Here is a 19,646-nt window from a genome sequence, read left to right on the forward strand (position 1 = left end):
CAGGTGGTCAACAGACACGTATAGGACCAGCCCAGTTCTAATCGTAATTAACCAGGACCCAGGGAACCATTGTTTAATGAACATGGTGGTACCTCCTGATGGAGTTAAAACCCTGAAACACTAGCAGCATTGCTACATTTATTGACTTGTGATGTATTTGAGTGATTGACCTTATAAATTTTGATATGTTCAGAAATAGGGCAGGTGTGACCATAGCATTCAGTATGGAGGCTACACAATATATCATGGAACTGTATCTTCAGAGATCCAAAGTTATTTTGAGCTTGAAGATTATGCAAGAAACTTGGGTGTCCCTTTCTTTTGTGTGTGTTTATGTGTATGTCAACTTGACTGTAACCCTGTGAGTAGGAAACACTGTGTCAGATCAGTCAGTGCGATGTGATCTAAGATACCTTTGATTATTCTTCTTCCAGTATGTTCGCTGTTTTGTTTTGTTCTTGTTGTCGGGCTATTCCTTATCCTGGCTGTATGTGCACTTATTCCCTTTGACTTTGTCTCCAGGAAGGGTGATGCTGCAAGGGAGTGTGTCACTTCTTCCACCTACTGAATGACGAAAATGTTGTCAATGATAATCTTCTGTGGTACATCAATTGTGAAGACATATCAAATTATCAATAACTCATAAATTCGGATACCTTGATCAATATGTCTGGCCCATCTAACTCGACTTAAGATCTAAGATTTACAGTGATCTAAGATTTACAGTCTTCATTTGTCTTGATAATCTACATTCTAGTATGTCTGTTCCCTCTGAGATGTTTGACACTCTCAAGGGGTGTCACAGAGGCATAAATGTCCACACCCAGCAAGTGCCACTGTGCTCACCATTCCGCGACTTGCCCCTGCTGTGTTATGTCACTGCATATGCACCATTTGTACAAATCACTGATCACGGCGCACACCATGTATGTTTCATGCTACATAAAATGTTTATAAGAGATACAACCATCTTTCGCCAGCATGAGTGTCCTCAGGGGAACAAAGGTCATTATCATGAATAATCCATGTTACACTACAAAACACTCCAGACTATATGTTTAGAAGTGTGCTCATATTCTGCAAGGCCACTTGTAACTGTGCTATTACGCTGTAATACCACCATCACCATTTGTGGTTTATTGATTTACAAGGGCTTTGTAGGAAGATAAATTGGTGAGTGCAAACCAGGAATGCATATGTGCCTATGCAGACTCATTGATCTGAGATCTTGTGCAAATAATTGGCTCCCAGTTGGGAAATTTGAGATAGGGTTTTGAAACTCAGTGATCCACTTCTTGTTGCAATTCCAGACGTTTCAGATAGTTCAAGCAGCTAGTCAACATTTTTAGGAAAGAGCACACACAGCAATAACAAAAACACTGCCCTACATTGAGCAGCTCAGATTTCTAAGCCAGTTTATGACTGTCCTTGACATTTTGTACCACCATCATCCTCTTCACTAGGGTCTACTCGCCTAATAAGATCAGCATGGCATGTTTGATATGTGTTACTGTTGTGTGCAAATAGTCTGAGATATTGAGCACATTGCTAAGATACAGGTGCATCTTTAAGAAGTGCATGTTGCAAGGGTTTGTCTTAACCAAACTAATTGACCGTATAACTTTTTATGGTATCAGCCCGTTCTTCTCTCCTCACTGTGGAAAGAACTAGCAGTTCTGAAAACTAGGAATGTGTTGTGTACTTCTGTATGGTTTTATTGGTGGTACAAAATATTTTCTCTCACGTCCAGCAATTCTGTCACATAATTTTATGGTTTTCTTAAGCGAGTTTGCCTTTTGACACAATTATTATTAACTTTCTGAGTTTCTGATTCCTGTATTGCCCTATACAGACATCTAAAGAAACTTCTGAGTGCCTGTACAATTTTCTCTCGTGCTCAAAAGGTTGAGAAACTGCTGTAGTAATTGGTGAACAAAATAATAAAGAAGAAAATTTTTTCTGTTGCTTCATATAAATATGGTCAGTGTCTGTTCATGCATATGTTCTTCATACTATCAGTGATGTTAATGTACATAAATCATGTAAATCCAAAGTGAGAAAGATATATGAGCCATTTACATAGTATAGGGTATGTATGATAAATGTTAACTGGTGTATTGAATTACTCTTTCATTCCTTGTGTTTCAGGGTGATAAACCATGGTGGAAATCAAACTTTTTCATATCTGAGCCTGTGCTGTTTGGTCAGTGGGATGGAGTTTTCACTTCGTGCCTAATAAATATATTTGGTGTCATTGTATTTTTACGATCAGGATGGATTGTAGCACAAGCTGGCGTTCTGAATGCAGTCCTTATTGTCTTAGCTACTGGTATGTAATCTAATGAATGACCACCCATTCCAAAAATTGATATTTTCGTAATGTGCAAAGAAAATATATTAAAAGCAATAATGTAAAAGATTAGAAATGCAATCCAATCATTTCAGTCAAGTTGTTACTTGAAAATTTGTATTGAACATCATCACCAAAAATGAATTGTGCAGGTCTTTATTGGTGTTTGACGCAGTGTCTGACTACAGACTGTTAACAAATGTCTGAGCATATGGAATAGGTTCTCGGAAATATCAGTGGCTGGAAGACTTCTTAAGTAATAGAACCAAGTGCTTTGTTGTGTACATCACATCAGAGATGAGGCTACTGTCGGGAACACTCCAGGGAAGCGTGACAGGACTGCTATTGTTATATATATATACATAAATGATCTGACAGATAGGATGAACTTCAGTCTGCAGTTTTTTGTTGATGACATTGTAGTGTATAGGACAGTTTTGTCATTGAGTGATTGTAGGATGATGCAGGATGACGTACAAGGAGGCAACCGAGCAGTTGGATTTTATGTAATTCTTTGTACTTATGGTACATGAAGTACATGAATGCAAATATCATTCCCAGAGCAGTTTGACGTAACTCTCAAAAATTCTTGAGAAAATTGACTTCAAAGATTTTCAAGAAACTGTAATTCACTAAGATTAGGTGATTTTTGTGCCTGCCCGGATGTTTCACACAGTAGCTTTGGAGATTACAATCAGATAATCGACAGAGTGCTGGTTTGGATCTTATTTTTTTGTGCTTTTTTCAGTTCTAATACCTGTATCAATTAAATATAAAATTCATCATATACAGGGTGGACCATTTTAATCCATAATGGAGAATAACACAGGATAGAGATGAAATACAGCAAAATGTTTTAGATAAAAGTAGTAGGTGGCAAAGAGATTCATGTGTTATTACTAATGTCCGTGACATTGAATGTGATTTTCAGAGTGATTTGTAGGTTAAAGTTTATTTTATTTTATTTTATTTTATTTTATTTTTTAAATGCGAACCCTAATATTTGATTTAAAATTTGAAAAGAGTGGCAAATTTTATGTATAAAACACAGTATTATTCAAGGTTGTGGCAAGGTTCAGTGAAGGTTAATTAAGCAAATACGTTTTTAGTTCTTGTAGTGATTAACTCAGAATAGAGGACGGATACAGCAAAATGCAATGTTAGATACAAATTGGAATGGCACCCAGAGGAATGAGAAATGAGGGCCTCACTTAGTGACTTGTAAATCAATGATCTACATTTTATTTATGTTTGTTCTGTCTTGCAAATGTCAAAATAGCATTTATATGTTGTAATGTTTTATTTTTGCCAAAAAATACGTTAATTAAAACAAAGCTCGAATCTCTCTTCGCTCTTTTCAAATCCGTCATCAAAAATAGGTGTTTGCATGAAACAAAACTCAGTCTTCGAATGATGTTTGATAACTAACTTAAAGATCATGGTTATTGGTAATGATACATGACCCATTATGCCCCTTCCAATTTGTATATAACATTGTATATTGCTGTATCCCTTCTTTGTGCCAGGTTAATCACTACTAGAACTAAAAGCATATTTGCTTATTGAACCTTGCCATGACCTTGAATATAGCATCATTTTACATGTAAAATTTGCTGCTCTTTTCAAATCTTCAATCAAATATTAAGGTTCACATCTAAAAAAACTCATTTTAACCTCCAAAGCACCTTGAAAATCATGTTCAAAGTCACGGCCATTAGTTGCAATGTATGCCCCTCTTTACCACCTACCACTTTTGCTTAAAACTTTACACTGTATCTCACCTCTGTGCTGAGGTATTCCCCATTATGGATTAAAATTGTCCACCCTATATATAATGTGAGAGTTTGATCAACATGTGTGTTATGAATAACCTATATGTGTGCTCTGTATTCATCATCAAACTTCCGACTAGATGAAATATTCTTAAATCTTGGTTCAATGTTTACAACATCAGTAATCCTACAACTTTGGAGTTGAAATCAGAATTTATGATACATTGACTATACATTAGACAAGAGATTAGTCATTATCATGTATATTTATGTGAAGCTGATATTCAGTTCAGAGTCAGATATTCAACCAACTGCACTAAATGCTATTTCAGAAAGATTCAGTATACATTGGCATTGTTTCAGTATATCATGTTAGAGTCATTGGTAGTCCTTGGAGCCAAATTCAGTGCAGGAATTCTTTGCTGTTCTTTTTATAATGTCAAGCACAGTCCTACAGCTCTCATCACCACACAAAGCCCATAAGCAATATATCAGACAAATAAATTGAACAACTGCAATAGACTGTGCTCTGTAATAAATTTTCATAGATGATAAACCCTCGAAATTTTGCCGAATCACACAGCTATGTACACATGTTCATTTTTACATCAACCTAATGTGGGATTTTTTTTTATTAATCAAACAGTGTTTTTAAATTGGAGTTCTTACCAATAAAACAGCGAAAAATCTCATACCCTCTCACCTGCCACCCCATATAAATGAACAAGCATCAGACTACTTAACCAAATTTAATACTTCAATTATTTACATTACCACTGTTAGCTTGTTATCCAGAATATCTTTTTTTAACTTTATGACTTTTAATTACACTAGCGTACACCACATTTTTTTTCCAAACCAGCATAAGGCAATACGTTTTACATACAAAAATTTGTATGTGTGTAAGTTGCTTTATCATCACAGCATGTTGCAAAAGGGACCAAGTAGATAGTTAAGAAAGCAAGTAAAACAGATAGCTTGTCTGTCTCATATAGCAATTTGATATGGTATTTTAGAATATGCTTGTCATATTTGTTTTTGAGAGATTTATAATCATTGTTAAAGTGTTTTGCGCCAGTCTGAGAATTCTTGCATTTAAAACTAATACAATAAATCAATGTGTTCTTTCCAATCTTATTACAGTATGGACTCGTACCCATAGTAGTTAGCAATTAAAAATTACACTACTAGGGTCTGAAACCTTCTAGGACTGCCCTACCTTATGCTTGTCTTGTTATAACACGTTATATTGAATGGATATAAGGAAGGGTTCGTGCGATGGAACTTTAGCATATGGACAGAGGGAGGAAAGACCTTGTACCCCAATAGGGGAAGAAAGAAAGGAAAAGGAAGAACTAAGAGTGAAGGTCCTAAGAAAGACAGAAGATAGATGCCCTAAGAAAGACAGAAGATAGATGCCCTAAGAAAGACAGAAGATACATGCCCTAAGAAAGACAGAAGATACATGCAAAAGGCTGGTATCCTCCCCAACCCCCACCCCGATCTCCCTTCTTGGGGGGGAATCTTTGTCAATCCTACAGAATAGACACCACCAGCTTCACCCCCTTTAGGCCCATCAAGTGGTTCTTACCCCCTACTATGGAATTGCAACAGAAACTTTAGTGCAGTTTCCTAGCTTGACTTCTGAAGAGAAACAGAAGAAAAGGAAACTTAAGACTATGGTAACTTACTATGATCATATACCCAATTATTCAAAGGTTTCAGAGATAATTGGCCCTTTCTATAAAATTGGAATGATTTCTACTTAACAGCTAAGTACAACTATTCTCCCTTAAAAAATTCATACAACTTGTGCCATTCCATTCCAGCATACCAACGAAAAGACAAGGCACAATATCTTTCCCTATATAACATATTCAAACTACAGTTTCCTTCTCACAGAAAAGATAGAAGCCCTTCCCAGGCATGTTTAGGAGATCCCCTGTAAAACACAATTTCATGATTTAAAAATAACTGAATCAATAAATAAAATCGAGGGTTGACTGAAAAGTAATGCTTCCATCTTTGAAGCTCTTCAACAGTTGGCAGCATTGGTATGTGGCAGGTGTGGGCTTGTTCCATAGCCTCTTCTCTACAGCTCCAGTTTTCCGGAAGCTTTAGCTTTGAACAGTTGTGTTGTTACAGTGTAAAGTATGGAACCCTGCACAGACAGTCGGTCAGTGCAATTTAAGGAACGTGCAGTCATTGAATTCTTGGCAGCAGAAGGTGTCAGCCCAAAGAAGATTCATCAGAAAATGAAAGCAGTTTATGGTGATTGTGTTGATGTGAGTACTGTGCGTCTTCATTCTCATAACGTGAGAGGAGTTCCTGGCAAATTTTAAGTCTGTGTGCTTTCATTTCAGGAGTCAGCATCCAGGGTACCCATCATGCACAGATCTTCCGATAACCAAGCAAAGCAATAATGTGACCCACACATTCTTGTGAAATGCCAACTGTTAGCAGTTTCTCTTCGAGTGATACGACAATCGTCTTGAATCAGTCTGTCAACATTTTGCTTGTGAAACTGGGTAATGCTGTCGCAGGACATCCAACTCTTTGTTTGTCACGCAGGTCAGATGTTCCTGCCTCAACATCTTTAAACTTACTTGCCCAATGACGCACTGTACTCACATCAACGCAATCACCATAAACTGCTTTCATTCTCTGATGAATCTCCTTTGGGGTGACATCTTCTGCTGTCAAGAATTCAATGACTGCACGTTACTTAAATTGCCTCGACTTAACACTGTAACAACACAATTGTTCAATGCTAAGGCTTCCCACCAAGTGGAGCTGTAGAGAAGAGGCTACAGAACAAGCCAGTACCTGCTGCATACCAATGCTGCCAGCTGTTGAAGAGTTACAAAGGTGGAGGTATTACTTTTCAGTCAACCCTCGTAGTATGAGTGCATATAGGACTCGTACACTGAGGGTTCTGTAAGGGCTTCATTATGCAAATAGACAGTTCACTCATTCCAGGAATCGAGGACCTCTACTATTTTTACTTGCTATTAACATTGATATTGGCAAGGTATCAGTCTCAGGGACTCCAAGACCTTCGAGAATGTTTTAATTTCAAGTCTGGAATTGCATAACAAATGACAAAAGAATTTTTTTTTTTCATGTTGATATATTACAAATTAACAATTTTCTGAATTTTTCCCTTTACTTGTACAGTGAACTCTTTCTTCTTGCCAAATTTAATGAATCTACATCAAAGGGAAGTGCCCTATAGGTTTTAATGAGTGAGTTAGTATCAAAATATATGACGTAAATGGCCATATCTGATTGCATTGAATTAGAAACTTCAGGAACTTTGTCCACAAAATTTTTCTGGCTTACCTTTTACCTATTGTGCGTGGTTTTATTTGAAATACTCACCTCCACAAGTGATACACCGTTCCCAATGCCATTTCAGCTTCCAGAGCAGTCTTGATACACCTCTTGCTGGATCGCGCGAAGTGCTGTCTGTGAATTTTCTTTTATCTCATCTATCATTGCAAATATCCATCCTTTCAACAGGGTTTTCAACTTTAGTACGAAGGAAGAAGCAGCACAGTGATTTCATTTTTTGTGCAACAGTCATACACCAACAGAGATGAATGTAGTGGGGCATTATCATGATGCACGAGCTGCAAATTGTCTCGCCACATTTCAGGTCATTTCCTTCTCACATTTTTTTGCATGCATCGCAACACATCCCAAAAGGACCATCAATTAACAGACCATCCCTGTGTCACGAATTCATGATGAATTAATCCTTCAAAGTCAAAGAAGACTGTCAGCATGGCTTTGACATTTGGCCTGACCTGACCTTGTGGCAAAGCAAGCTGGGATAATTTTAATTCCCCTCTTGTTTTGCCATCTGCCTCCTTATAATTCATTTTTTTTTCAATTTTAACTAATTGCCATTAACACATGTGAATATTATCTGCATTTTATAAAAGAGAAAGATTGGCCCTCAGTTTAAAAGAAATGCCTACTGAGATTTCATTATTACAGTATCTATAGCGTCGGAGAACTTCAAGCATATCTCATCATTTTGTAGTACTTCCCTCTCTCGCTTATTTGCAAATTGATTCTTCCTTACTAGTCTCTTAAACTTGAACTTACTCTTCATCATTACTCAGGTGTGATCTGAATCTATATCTACATCTGGGTATGGCTTACAATCCAGTGTTTTATTTCAGAATCTCTGTCTGACCACAATGCAATCTAACTGAAATCTTCCCCCTGGCCTTGTCCAAGTATATCTCCATGTCTTGTGATTCTGGAACAGAGTATACACTATTACAAGCTGAAATTTATTGCAGAACTCAGTTAATCTATCTCCTCTCTCATTCCTATTACCAAGCCTATGTTATGCAGTAACCCTTTTGTCTGTTCCTTCTCCTCAAATGATATTCCAGTCCCACATGACTGTTAGACCTTTAAGTACCGAATATCCCATTCAGCATCTTTATATACTTTCTCTATCGCTTCATCTTCTGCTTGCAATGCTGTCATGTACAGTTAAACTATCATTGTTGGTGTTGGTTTGCTGTTGATTCTATTGATGACAGACCTATTACTGAACTGCTCAAAGTAACTCACTCCCCACCCTATCTTCCGATTCATAACAAATTCTACTCCCATTATAACATTTTCAGCTGCTGCTGATACTGTCCAGTACTCATCTCAGCAGAAGTGCTTGTCTTTCTTGCATTTCACTTCATGGACCCCCACTATATCTAGATCAAACCATAGCATTTACTTTTGAGATTTTCTAGCTTCCCAGCCATGTTCAGACTTCTAACAGTCCGTGCCCCGACTCATTTTGTTTGTTATTCAGTCTTTTTCTCATGGTCATTTTCACCTTGGTAATCCCCTCCCGGAGATGCGATTGGGGGACTAGTCAGAAATATTTTGCCAGGGAGAGATCATCATGACACTTTTTCAGTTACAGGACAAATGTCCTATGGATACATATTATCTGTCTTTAATGCGGGGGTCCATTGCTTTCTGCATCTTCATGCCATTGGTCATTACTGTTTCTGTCACCTTTTAGAGAAAGTTTCACACAACGAGGGCAAGAGAGTGCCCTGAACCTCTGTTCACTTCTCCACCTGCTTTGACAAGGCTTTTGCCAGAATGGTAGTGATTTCTTATGGCGGAAGTCTTCAGCCGCCGTTTCTGATGATTGTTATTTAAAATTTAAGCAGTGGTGAGGTTTGAATCAGGGACTGCGGACTGTTTGATTACCAGTCAAAGACAGTGCTATTAGGCCACAAATATGAGTTACAATCCCAATACATGTGCAAAAGTACGTGAATCGTACCATTGCTGTGGCTGTTTGCTGGGGGGCATCAATAATTTTGACTTGACTGCCCACTGTTGTTTGATAGACCAAATACCACATGAAATTCACTGAAATTATGGTAACTATCAGCTACTCCCATGCTCCACATATGTTTCAAATTGCTCACACAGTTATCTATTTTTTGTTTTGTTTTTTGGAATGCAATGTTGAGAAAACATGTTTGAATTGGCAATAAAAACAATGGGATGCAATGCTCAGGTTGCTCTAAAGTCCTGAAACTTACGTGTACCAATACTGGTATGTTTGTTGTTGGACTTAGCATGTTGTTGTTGTCTTCAGTCCTGAGACTGGTTTGATGCAGCCCTCCATGTTACTCTATCCTGTGCAAGCTTCTTCATCTCCCAGTACTTACTACAACCTACATCCTTCTGAATCTGCTTAGTGTATTCATCTCTTGGTCTCCCTCTACGATTTTTACCCACCACGCTGCCCTCCGATGCTAAATTTGTGATCCCTTGATGCATCAGAACATGTCCTACCAACCAGTCCCTTCTTCTAGTGAAGTTGTGCCACAAACTCCTCTTCTCCCGAATTCTATTCAATACGTCCTCATTAGTTACGTGATCTACCCATCTAATCTTGTGACATATCTCTGGTACCGTATTACTTAGTTTTTCTTCTAGCATACATTCATCTAAAGCTGGTTTCTGCATTTATTCAGATTTAGCCACCAGGTCCATGCATTGTTCGTGTATACCAGCTACCATTTTATGATGTGAACAATCACTATTTATTGCTGTGATCTCCACTCTGTATTGATTGATTTTACCTTCAACCTGATTAAGTGTAGTTTTATTGTGTATACCATCTTCGTCTTTTGTAGATTATAATATGTCAACTTCTGATTTGAGCTGGGATTGTTCCATCATAATTTTGTTACATAATTCATTCTGTTTCGCTGCGAACATATCATGAATGACTTTTATTATGGTTAATGAATTTTTTTTGCATTCTTTTTGACATGATCCCCCAGTTAATTGCATTTAACACCATTAGTTTGCCATTTAATATCATTATTCATTGCCTTGATAATCTCAAAGAAGTGACTTAGTCCAACCATTACCGGTTCATGACTAACTGTTGGTATAGTAACCTTCACTGTTATAAACTGAATACCAGTTTCCCGAATTTGTTATTATCACAATGTATGTTATTTAACGAAATTCACAAATAATTTTCAGAAACATCATTCACAGTTAAATTGTTCTGCATACTTGTGTCTCTTACAGTTACGGTAATATCTTCAGTGTTAGCGCTCATTGTTAAGGGTAGCATCTGGCCTGTTGTTTCCTAAAGATACATGTATTCACAGCGTATAGTTCACGTAGTAGCACTCGTTTCTGACACCGTTTTTAGCAAAAACATATGAATTCACCATTTAGTGTAGTTCTGCTGCATTTGCCATTTCCTAAGATTGTGATGAAGTCATTGTCTGACACACGTATTGCCAGTTGTGAGATTCCTCTTTGTTAATGGTTACTCCTCTCCATGTTCATGATGGATTGTTCCATCATTAGTATTATTTGATAATCGTTTAGATGGAGTTGATTGAGCACAGTAGTTTGAGATGTCACTATTAATTTATTATACCCTATTTCAAAATGTCTTGTTTAATTATTGTGGCAAAATTATGGCAGAACATTTGAAGGAAGAAGGAAGGAAGATTGGGTTTACCATCCCATCGACATCGAGGTCATTAGAAGAGGAGCACAAGTTCGCTTTTGTGTCGAGGATGGGGAGGGAAATAGGCCCTGCCCTTTTCAAAGGAACCATTCCAACATTTCCCTGGAGCAATTTAGGGAAACCGAAACCTGAATGGCCAGATGCAAGTTTGAACCATTGGCCTCCCGAATGCACTGCACAACTCACTCAGTCACAAGATTCAAATAAAACTTAAACGTCCATGAATGCTTCGGTCTTGGATGACATTCCTATTTATGAATTGTCTGACATGACTCTAACATTCAGTACACTAGTTGGCTTTTTCTTTTAATACTTTATCCAGCAGAGTGTTCAAAACTCACCACATCTGTAGACTCCGCATAATTATTGCTGCAATGGCATGACCAATCATAAAACTCATTATTGATCACAGAGACACTTAACTACACTTTGTTGCATCTCACAGAGGTTGTATTTGTTCTCATATCAATCAAGATGCAGAAACATCAGGTAACTATGGAAAATACAAAAAGATCAATGAATTGTAAGCAGCATTTAAAGTCTACAGTAAGATTATTGGTAAGAGGCTCAAGATAATAACTGATGTCATTTAATCATGGTTTTAGAAAAGTACAATTCTGTGCTTTCTTGTACAATCTGAAAGGCTGTAGCCTATTTACAGCTGAAAAAATGAAATCATCACGTAGGTGCTAACTATATGTCTATATTACCAACTGGTTCATGATTCACGTTGCATGACACCATTTGCATGTTGCCTATTTAATGGCTAAGGGCAACAAAAATTTGATTTTCAATGTTTCATATGATTATTGTTCAAATTTTAAAATTTAAAATGCTGTTCTTGAGGCAGCATAATTCTTGGCACACAAATACCCAGACTGTATGTATCCATTATTTGAGAATGAGAGCAGTTTGTGAGTTGCAACCAACTTTATTCATAATTTCTAGCTGTTAAAAAACTTTTCTTGGTGCAGTGTCACACAAAATGATAAAAGGAAAAAATTTAACTTATTAAATGTTCACTGTTCATGTAGTTAAATTGATCAACATGCGTGACATTTTAATTTGTTGCTTCTTTAGGACTAATTTATTCACAATACATTTTGCTGACAGTGTTCACATATACTGTTGAATGTACCAGCAAAATTGTCACATGTGACACGTGGGGTATATGACATCATAAACATGGAGATGCTTGGAAAACTAATTTTCACTTAAAATGGAGCACTCATCCAGTGTTTCATAATGACAGCACATAGTGACTTCTAACAAATTTTAAACATAATTTCAGAACTTTTCTAAACTTTTTCTTAGTTACTTGCTTAATGTGAAATATGCAACACATTAACTCATTTGTAAAGTAATTAAAAGTTTGAAGCTGTTTTGTACATGGGAGTTTGATTCTTTACAGAATCAAGGGTTTACCGTTACTTTGGTTGTTAAAATACAGTAGTGTAGAAAAAACTGAAACATGATGGCCTCCCTAAACAAAGCTAATGCAATATTATCCAATGGGGAAGAAAATCTGATGAGACCACATACAAGATGTACGAGGGAAGAACAAATAGTGGTTAAGGGACCTCAAATGCTGTCTATTCTTTCTTTTTCTTAACATGTGACTGGTAGTTTATCCAGACCTGATAACTTTTAATTTTTTTTATCTTTATTTTGTCTTCTTGACATAACACACTTTTGATACACAACATCATTGTACTCATAGCATAATTTTTTTTCTCTGTTGTCTCCTCCTCCTCCTCCCTCCCCCCTCAATAAAAATGTTTGATCCATTTTGGGGAGTTATTTTTCAAATACTCTGCAGTGTGGGATGTGGAAAAGGTAGTTAAACGTAGCTGTTTGCATAATCAGGTAGTTGGGTATGTATTTCTTTATAAGCCCACTTTTAAACTAACTCAGTCATCTCTTCTCTTTAACACATCTTGCTTAGTCTGTAGTGTTGGTTACCTTACAATTACAGATTTACAGCTAGCGGTGTAATCTATTTTACTGTGTTTGTTCCAGTGGCTGTTGCACTTGTGTCAGTTCTCTCTGCTGTTGGAATTTGTGAACGATGTCGCATGGAAAGTGGTGGAGTGTATTTTCTGGTTGCACATGTCCTTGGTTCACAGTATGGAGGAGCTCTGGGGCTACTGTATGTCTTTGGCCAGGTTTGTTCATTTCACCAAAATGGTTTTAGTATCAATAGTAAGATGGTGATGGTTAAGTAAACCACACATGTAATTGGTAACCATGTGTAGAAATTGCAAAAAATATATACAGTAGGAAAAAAGAGCACAGTATAACAAAATAAACTGTAAATATAGAGAAGTGAGAGTTTGCTTTTATTCTGTTATACAAATGATCCACTAAATATTATTCATAAAATTGCCAACAAGTCTTTTTTTTTTTTATAGGCAGTGGGATGTGCCTTGAATGTGTTGGGATTTGGTGAATCCATAGCTGGCCTATTTAGTCTGACAGATACACCTTGGGCTACTCGAGGTTTTGCTAGTGCCGCTGTTCTTCTCTTAGGAATCATTAATGTAGCAGGTGTCAAGTGGGTCGTGAAACTACAATTCCTACTACTCATTATTCTTCTCCTCGCTGGTCTGGACTTTGCTGTGGGCAGCTTTGTACATACAGATGCTGGTGAGTGCAAGTTTCACTTACAGGTGAATTTGTGATAGAAATATCTGTTCTGGAGGAACTTATACAGTTAAGTGGTCGATTCTCTTACAACTAAAATATATTGAAAACTAATAACTCATTTGTTTTTGTTGCTTTCAACTTTTTTTAGGCCTCTTGTTTTTCTGTACTTTTTATTATTTTGTATCTGATAAAATCTATTCTGAAGAATAGTACAAATTCTACACAAGAACTTGTTGAATAACAGTGAACGAACTGAGTTCCGCCATCCCTTGCTCATCTCAGTCCTGTCTCTCTTTCTCCTCTTACCTATATCCCTCACTCTATTTACAGTTTCAAGGTAGCCTATTTTAGCCATGTATAGTTTTTTAACCCAGACAAACCTAACCAACTGAACCAGGTATTGGTCTGATGTTACTAGTACCTGAACTGTAAAACCTGTGAATGTTTCTGTTTCTGCAGTTACCATAGTGTGCAGTAATGGAACATTGTGGTTTTTGATGAGAGCATGTTTCATTCAACTTCAGGTTGAGTAACCTCCAGAGAAAATGCACTACTTGGACACTCTACCTGCTGTTGCAATCACACTAAACCACTCTCAACTAAATACCACTTCCAACTAAATGAAAGGCTGTGTGATAGAGGTAGCAAATTTGATGTATATCATAACTGTTTTCACAAATGGTCATGCTTCTAAGGAAGGGGTGGGGGGGTGGGGGGTGTTAAGAGTGGCAATTATAAGATTATAATAGGATGTGCTGCATGGATATACCAGTTCTTGCATGCTTTTTGTGCTCGCTAGTATGTGGCCCTGGTGCAGTGGCATAGGAATTGACCAAGTTATTCCATAGGTTGTTCAGGTGTTGGAAAACCACATTCAGATATTTGAGATGGAATCTGGGTAGGATATTTCTCATCTCAGAACATTATGAAACTATAAGACAGAACCCAAACTGAGGATGTGGTGCAGCTTGTTCATTACGGGTGATGCTGTGTGATGAGGTGGTGCTCCTTTGTGGCTAATATGTAGGTGTGGATGCAGTTCTTGGATTGCGAACGAGGTTTTAGGGGTACTTCTTATCTGTTACGAGCTTCATAAGACACTCAGCATGTTGGTGAACAAATTTCTTATCCCTGCAAAATCTGCAACCTGCAGGTGCAGGTGACAACACGTTACAAGAGAGTCTTATGTTTCAGTGTTGGAAAATATGATCAGAACGCCAAAATCAACAAAAGGTATGTGAAAGGGTATGATTGTTAATAGACTAGCAGCATAACACTAGGTCTAAAGTTTATGAAAATTTATATATTCCTGACATGGTCAGTCTGGGGGCAACCTGCAGTGTATGGTAACAAAACTTCAAAAGTCAAGATCTCTAAAAAAAGTGTTTCATTGATGTCCAATTGTGACAGAGCTATGCTGTCATTATCGGATCCTATGCTTGTAAATTTTTTACCGCATATTATACTTCAGTGTTACAAGTCGCTTCACATTGAATATGTACATATGAAGATCACTACATATTGGTATTTAAGATTTAAGAGTATTATGTACAGATACAACTATATTGTGCCAATTACAAGTATTGTAGGGTGTACATATGCAGTGTGAAGTGACTCGTAACACTAGTGCATAATATGTGGTAAAAATTCAAAAGCATAATATGCGCCGATAAAAATGTAGCACTGTCGAAACCAGTAATCCAATAAAATGCTTTTTAGCAATCTTGGATTGTGAAGTTTTCTTCAGTTCCCATTTATGAAAATATACAGGACAAAGAAGTACATAATGATTTTTTAGGCTGCTGCAACTGTAATTACAGTAAGGATGTTATAACATACCATGACAGGCTGAAGGGTAAAGTTTGTCTCGTTTGATTATCCACTGCTGATACAGTGATGTGGAAGTGAATTTATTAGTATCTCTGATATGCCAGTCATTCATTATCACTTCAGTGTTCTGCTAGTGCCAGGCAAATTTTGGAGATGGCAACTGAACTGCCTAAGTAGATGTAAGAACGTGCTCATTCTTGGATGTTTTTGTACATTGCTTTAGGAGCAAACAGTTCAAGGTACTCAATCTTGTTCATTGAATGAACAAACATTCAAATACTTAAGGCCATAAAATGTGTATGTAATAATGTGTATTTAATACAAACCCAAAAAATGCTGCAGACGTTAAAATTGTCTGCTTCTTCAGTTTTATATTCCATTGCTGTTAATACTATTAAAAAAGCTGCTTCGAAAATTGATGCTTCAACATAAAACTCACTGTGAGAATATGCGTCATAGATGCCTGAATACCACAATAATTCTTGCTCTTGTCAGTAGTGTCTACAATTCCCAAAGAAAATTGTTTCCAGAGAGTACTTGATTGAGGATTTATTGTTGGTTTCCATTTTTGGCTCTACTTGGCTTGGAGCTAATAGTAAATACAGTTATGTGGGAGTATTAAATTGCATTCTCTGCTGCTGTTTTACCACTAGTGTGTTGTTCCAAATCACACCCCACTTTCAAAATTAATAACTCCTGTATGAATTATGTAAAGTTTTACTTTCGTTGCATATATATTGTACTACTTCTGAGAGTATTATCCTATTTATTGCTGTATTTGTTAACACTGAGTAAGTGCAAAGGGGATGTAAAGTGCCCATAGGCATGGTAACCTTGTCCAACAAAGCACATAATTCATGTAAACTATTTGCTCATTGTCACAGTGCATACTATTTCTTGTTGCACTTTGTTGTTGTGAAATAGTCATTGATGGTGCATATGATACCTCATGTACCTGGTCATGAAAGTAGTTAAACATCACATTGTTATTGTGCTACCACTGAGTGAAGTGCCACGATTTTAAGACAATAGACTTGTGTTTGGGAGGGATGACTGTTCAAATCTTATCTAGTGATCCAGAAATAGTGTTTCCGTAGTGTCCCTGAATCAATTAAAGTGAATGCTGGGATGGCTGATTTCTTTTCCTGTCTTTTCACAACCTCAGCTTGTGCATTGTCTCGAATGATATCGTCATTGACAGGACATTAAACACTAATATTCCTTCATTCATATTATTATGCTTCAAGTGTTATTTAGTACACTTAATGATTTCATTAAACATGTGCAGTTTCAGAGTAGCCATTGGCATACTTTTACTCATTTAGTCAAATGTCTCCAAAATGAATACTGAACATATTGGATGAATTTTCCATGGAACAAGGAGACACAGACAATAGAGAATCTGGTCAAGAGAAAGAAATAGTTAATGAGATATATCCACCACTGCAGGTGTGGGAAGCCATTCTTTTGTTCAGTGTTATGCAGGCATTCCAGATTTGCTGGTGGTTGAGGAGGACAGTATCCAGTTATCAAATTGTGAGTAGCTGTGTTAAACTCTTTTGTTAATAAAAGGACATTCAGTACGTACCCCATGTCCTGCGACAACAGTCTGGCATTGACCATAGTCCACACAAAAGGAATGGTGATCATGTCAATACAGCTTGAGAACCCAGGTAGCAGTGCTAGACTGTTGTCCTACACAGCATTACATCAGATGCAACTGCTATTGACTTGGCAGCATGTGGTCATCGCCACAGTTTGTACACTGTATTGCAATCTGTGATCATAGTGCCGGAATCATCTGTGAGCTGGGGTGGCAGGACTTTGATGTACAAGTGGTACTAGATGATCATAAGATGGCTGTCCAATGCGTGCCAAATGGATGAATGATGCAAGTTCTGGTTGCTGGATGGGAGCGAATAAATAGCACCTTCATGACTGTTTCGGGATTGTTGGGGACAAATTCATGTACTGGTGATTTTCACAGTTGATTCAGTGCCGTGTGATGGTTTGTTGCAGTGCCATTGCGATACTGGTGGTGTCAGTAGCTGAGAGGAAAAGATTTCAAAAGTATATTGTTCTTTTGCACTGCTACAAGAAAGATCTACATGACGCTGATTCACGACTACATTGTTCAACTGATGAAAATGAGATGTCATTAGATCAGAATTTTTATGAGTACTTTTTTGGAAGGGGTAATGTATGTACTTTAGTTAGCACACCACTATTTTTTAAGAACCAAAAAGCATGGTTACAGACATAAACATTGTGAAACTAACAACTGGTTTGTAATGTACTGTTACGGACAACAGTAATGAAAGTTAGTGAATATTGTTTTGGAGAGGAACCATTTGCTTCAGGTACTAAATCACGTATTCATTGTTATATTATATTCATTGTTATATTAAAACGGATGAAGCAAAGTCTTTAGATGACATTAAAAGTGGTTTGAAGTTTATGTTTGGATCAATGGTGTATTTAATGTACAGAAGTGTCAGAGTTGTAAGATGGCTTTTGTATACACTGTGTGATCAAAAGTATCTGGACACCCCCAGAAACATACATATTTCATATTAGGTGCATTGTCCTGCCACCTACTGCCAGATACTCCACATCAGTGACCTCAATAGTCATTAGACATCGTGAGAGCGCAGAATGGGGCGCTCTGTGGAACTCACGGACTTCAAAAGTTGTCAGGTGATCCTAAACATCCCTAGGTCCAGTTTTTCCGACGTGACAGTGAATTGGAAACGTGAAGGGACACGTACAGCGCAAAAGTGTACAGGCCGATCTCATGTGTTGACTGACAGAGACTGCCGACAGTTGAAGAGGTAATGTGTAATAGGCATACATATCCAGACCATCACACAGGAATTCCAAACAGCATCAGGATCCGCTGCAAGTGCTACGACAGTTAGGCAGAAGGTGAGAAAACATGTATTTCGTGGTCGAGCAGCTGCTCATAAGCCACACATCATGTTGGTAAATGCCAAATGACGACTCACTTGGTGTAAGGAGCGCAAATGTCGGAAGATCGAACAGTAAAAATGTTGTGTGGAGCGACAAATCTCGGTACATAATGTGGCGTACCGATGGCAGGGTGTGGGTATGGCGAATGTCATCTGCCAGTGTGTGTAGTGCAAACAGTAAAATTCGGAGGTGGAGGTATTATGGTGTGGTCGTGTTTTTCATGAAGGGAGCTTGCACCCCCTGCCCTTGTTGTTTTGCGTGGCACTATTGCAGCACAGACCTACATTGATGTTTTAAGTACCTTCTTGCGTTTCACTGTTGAAGAGCAATATGGGGATGGCAATTGCATCTTTCAACAAGATCAAGCATCTGTTCATAATGCATGGCCTGTGACGGAGAGGTTACATGGCAATAATATCCCTGTAATGGACTGACTTGCACAAAGTCCTGACCTGAATCCTATCGAACACTTTGGGATGTTTTGGAACACCGACTTCGTGCCAGGCCTCACCGACCGACATCAGTACCTCTCCTCAGTGCAGCACTCCATGAAGAATGGGCTGTCATTCCCCAAGAAACCTTCCAGCACCTGATTGAACATATGCCTATGAGAGGGGAAGCTGCCATCAAGACTAAGGGTGGGCCAACACCATATTGAATTCCAGCATTACCGATGGAGGGCGCCACGTACTTGTAAGTAATTTTCAGCCAGGTGTCTGGATATTTTTTTTAATCCCATAGTGGATGTAACTAGAAGTGACACGTTGTATATAATGAATTATAATGAGTCGTCATTATCATTTAATGTTAGATTACGAAGGGGAGCTACTAGTTGGTCTGTAGTGTATTGTTAGGTACCACAGTAACGAAATTCCTATCCTTCATATAATACTAGATAATGGTGTAGTGGATGACATTCTTGCACGTACTAACAGCTATCCTTGAAAAGGACGTGTTGTAATGCAATATTCCCATGATATTCGTGCCAAAGAACCATCAGAAACAGAAATACATTCCCTTACTTGGTTACTTGTAT

At 37.7% G+C, this 19,646-nt stretch overlaps 1 protein-coding gene across 5 annotated transcripts in view; it reads left to right on the top strand.

The window, feature by feature from the left end:
- Positions 1-19,646, top strand: part of LOC124717142 (solute carrier family 12 member 8) — a 195,524-nt gene that overhangs the window by 51,423 nt on the left and 124,455 nt on the right. For all 5 annotated transcript variants that reach the window (XM_047243930.1, XM_047243905.1, XM_047243896.1 and 2 more), the window contains exons 3-5: positions 2,149-2,329; positions 13,184-13,329; positions 13,576-13,810. In XM_047243930.1, the coding sequence (XP_047099886.1) occupies positions 2,149-2,329; positions 13,184-13,329; positions 13,576-13,810 (562 nt within the window). The remainder of the gene's footprint in view (positions 1-2,148; positions 2,330-13,183; positions 13,330-13,575; positions 13,811-19,646) is intronic.

The sequence above is a fragment of the Schistocerca piceifrons genome, chromosome 1 (genome assembly GCF_021461385.2).
Source record: "Schistocerca piceifrons isolate TAMUIC-IGC-003096 chromosome 1, iqSchPice1.1, whole genome shotgun sequence".
NCBI classification, from domain to species: domain Eukaryota; kingdom Metazoa; phylum Arthropoda; class Insecta; order Orthoptera; family Acrididae; genus Schistocerca; species Schistocerca piceifrons.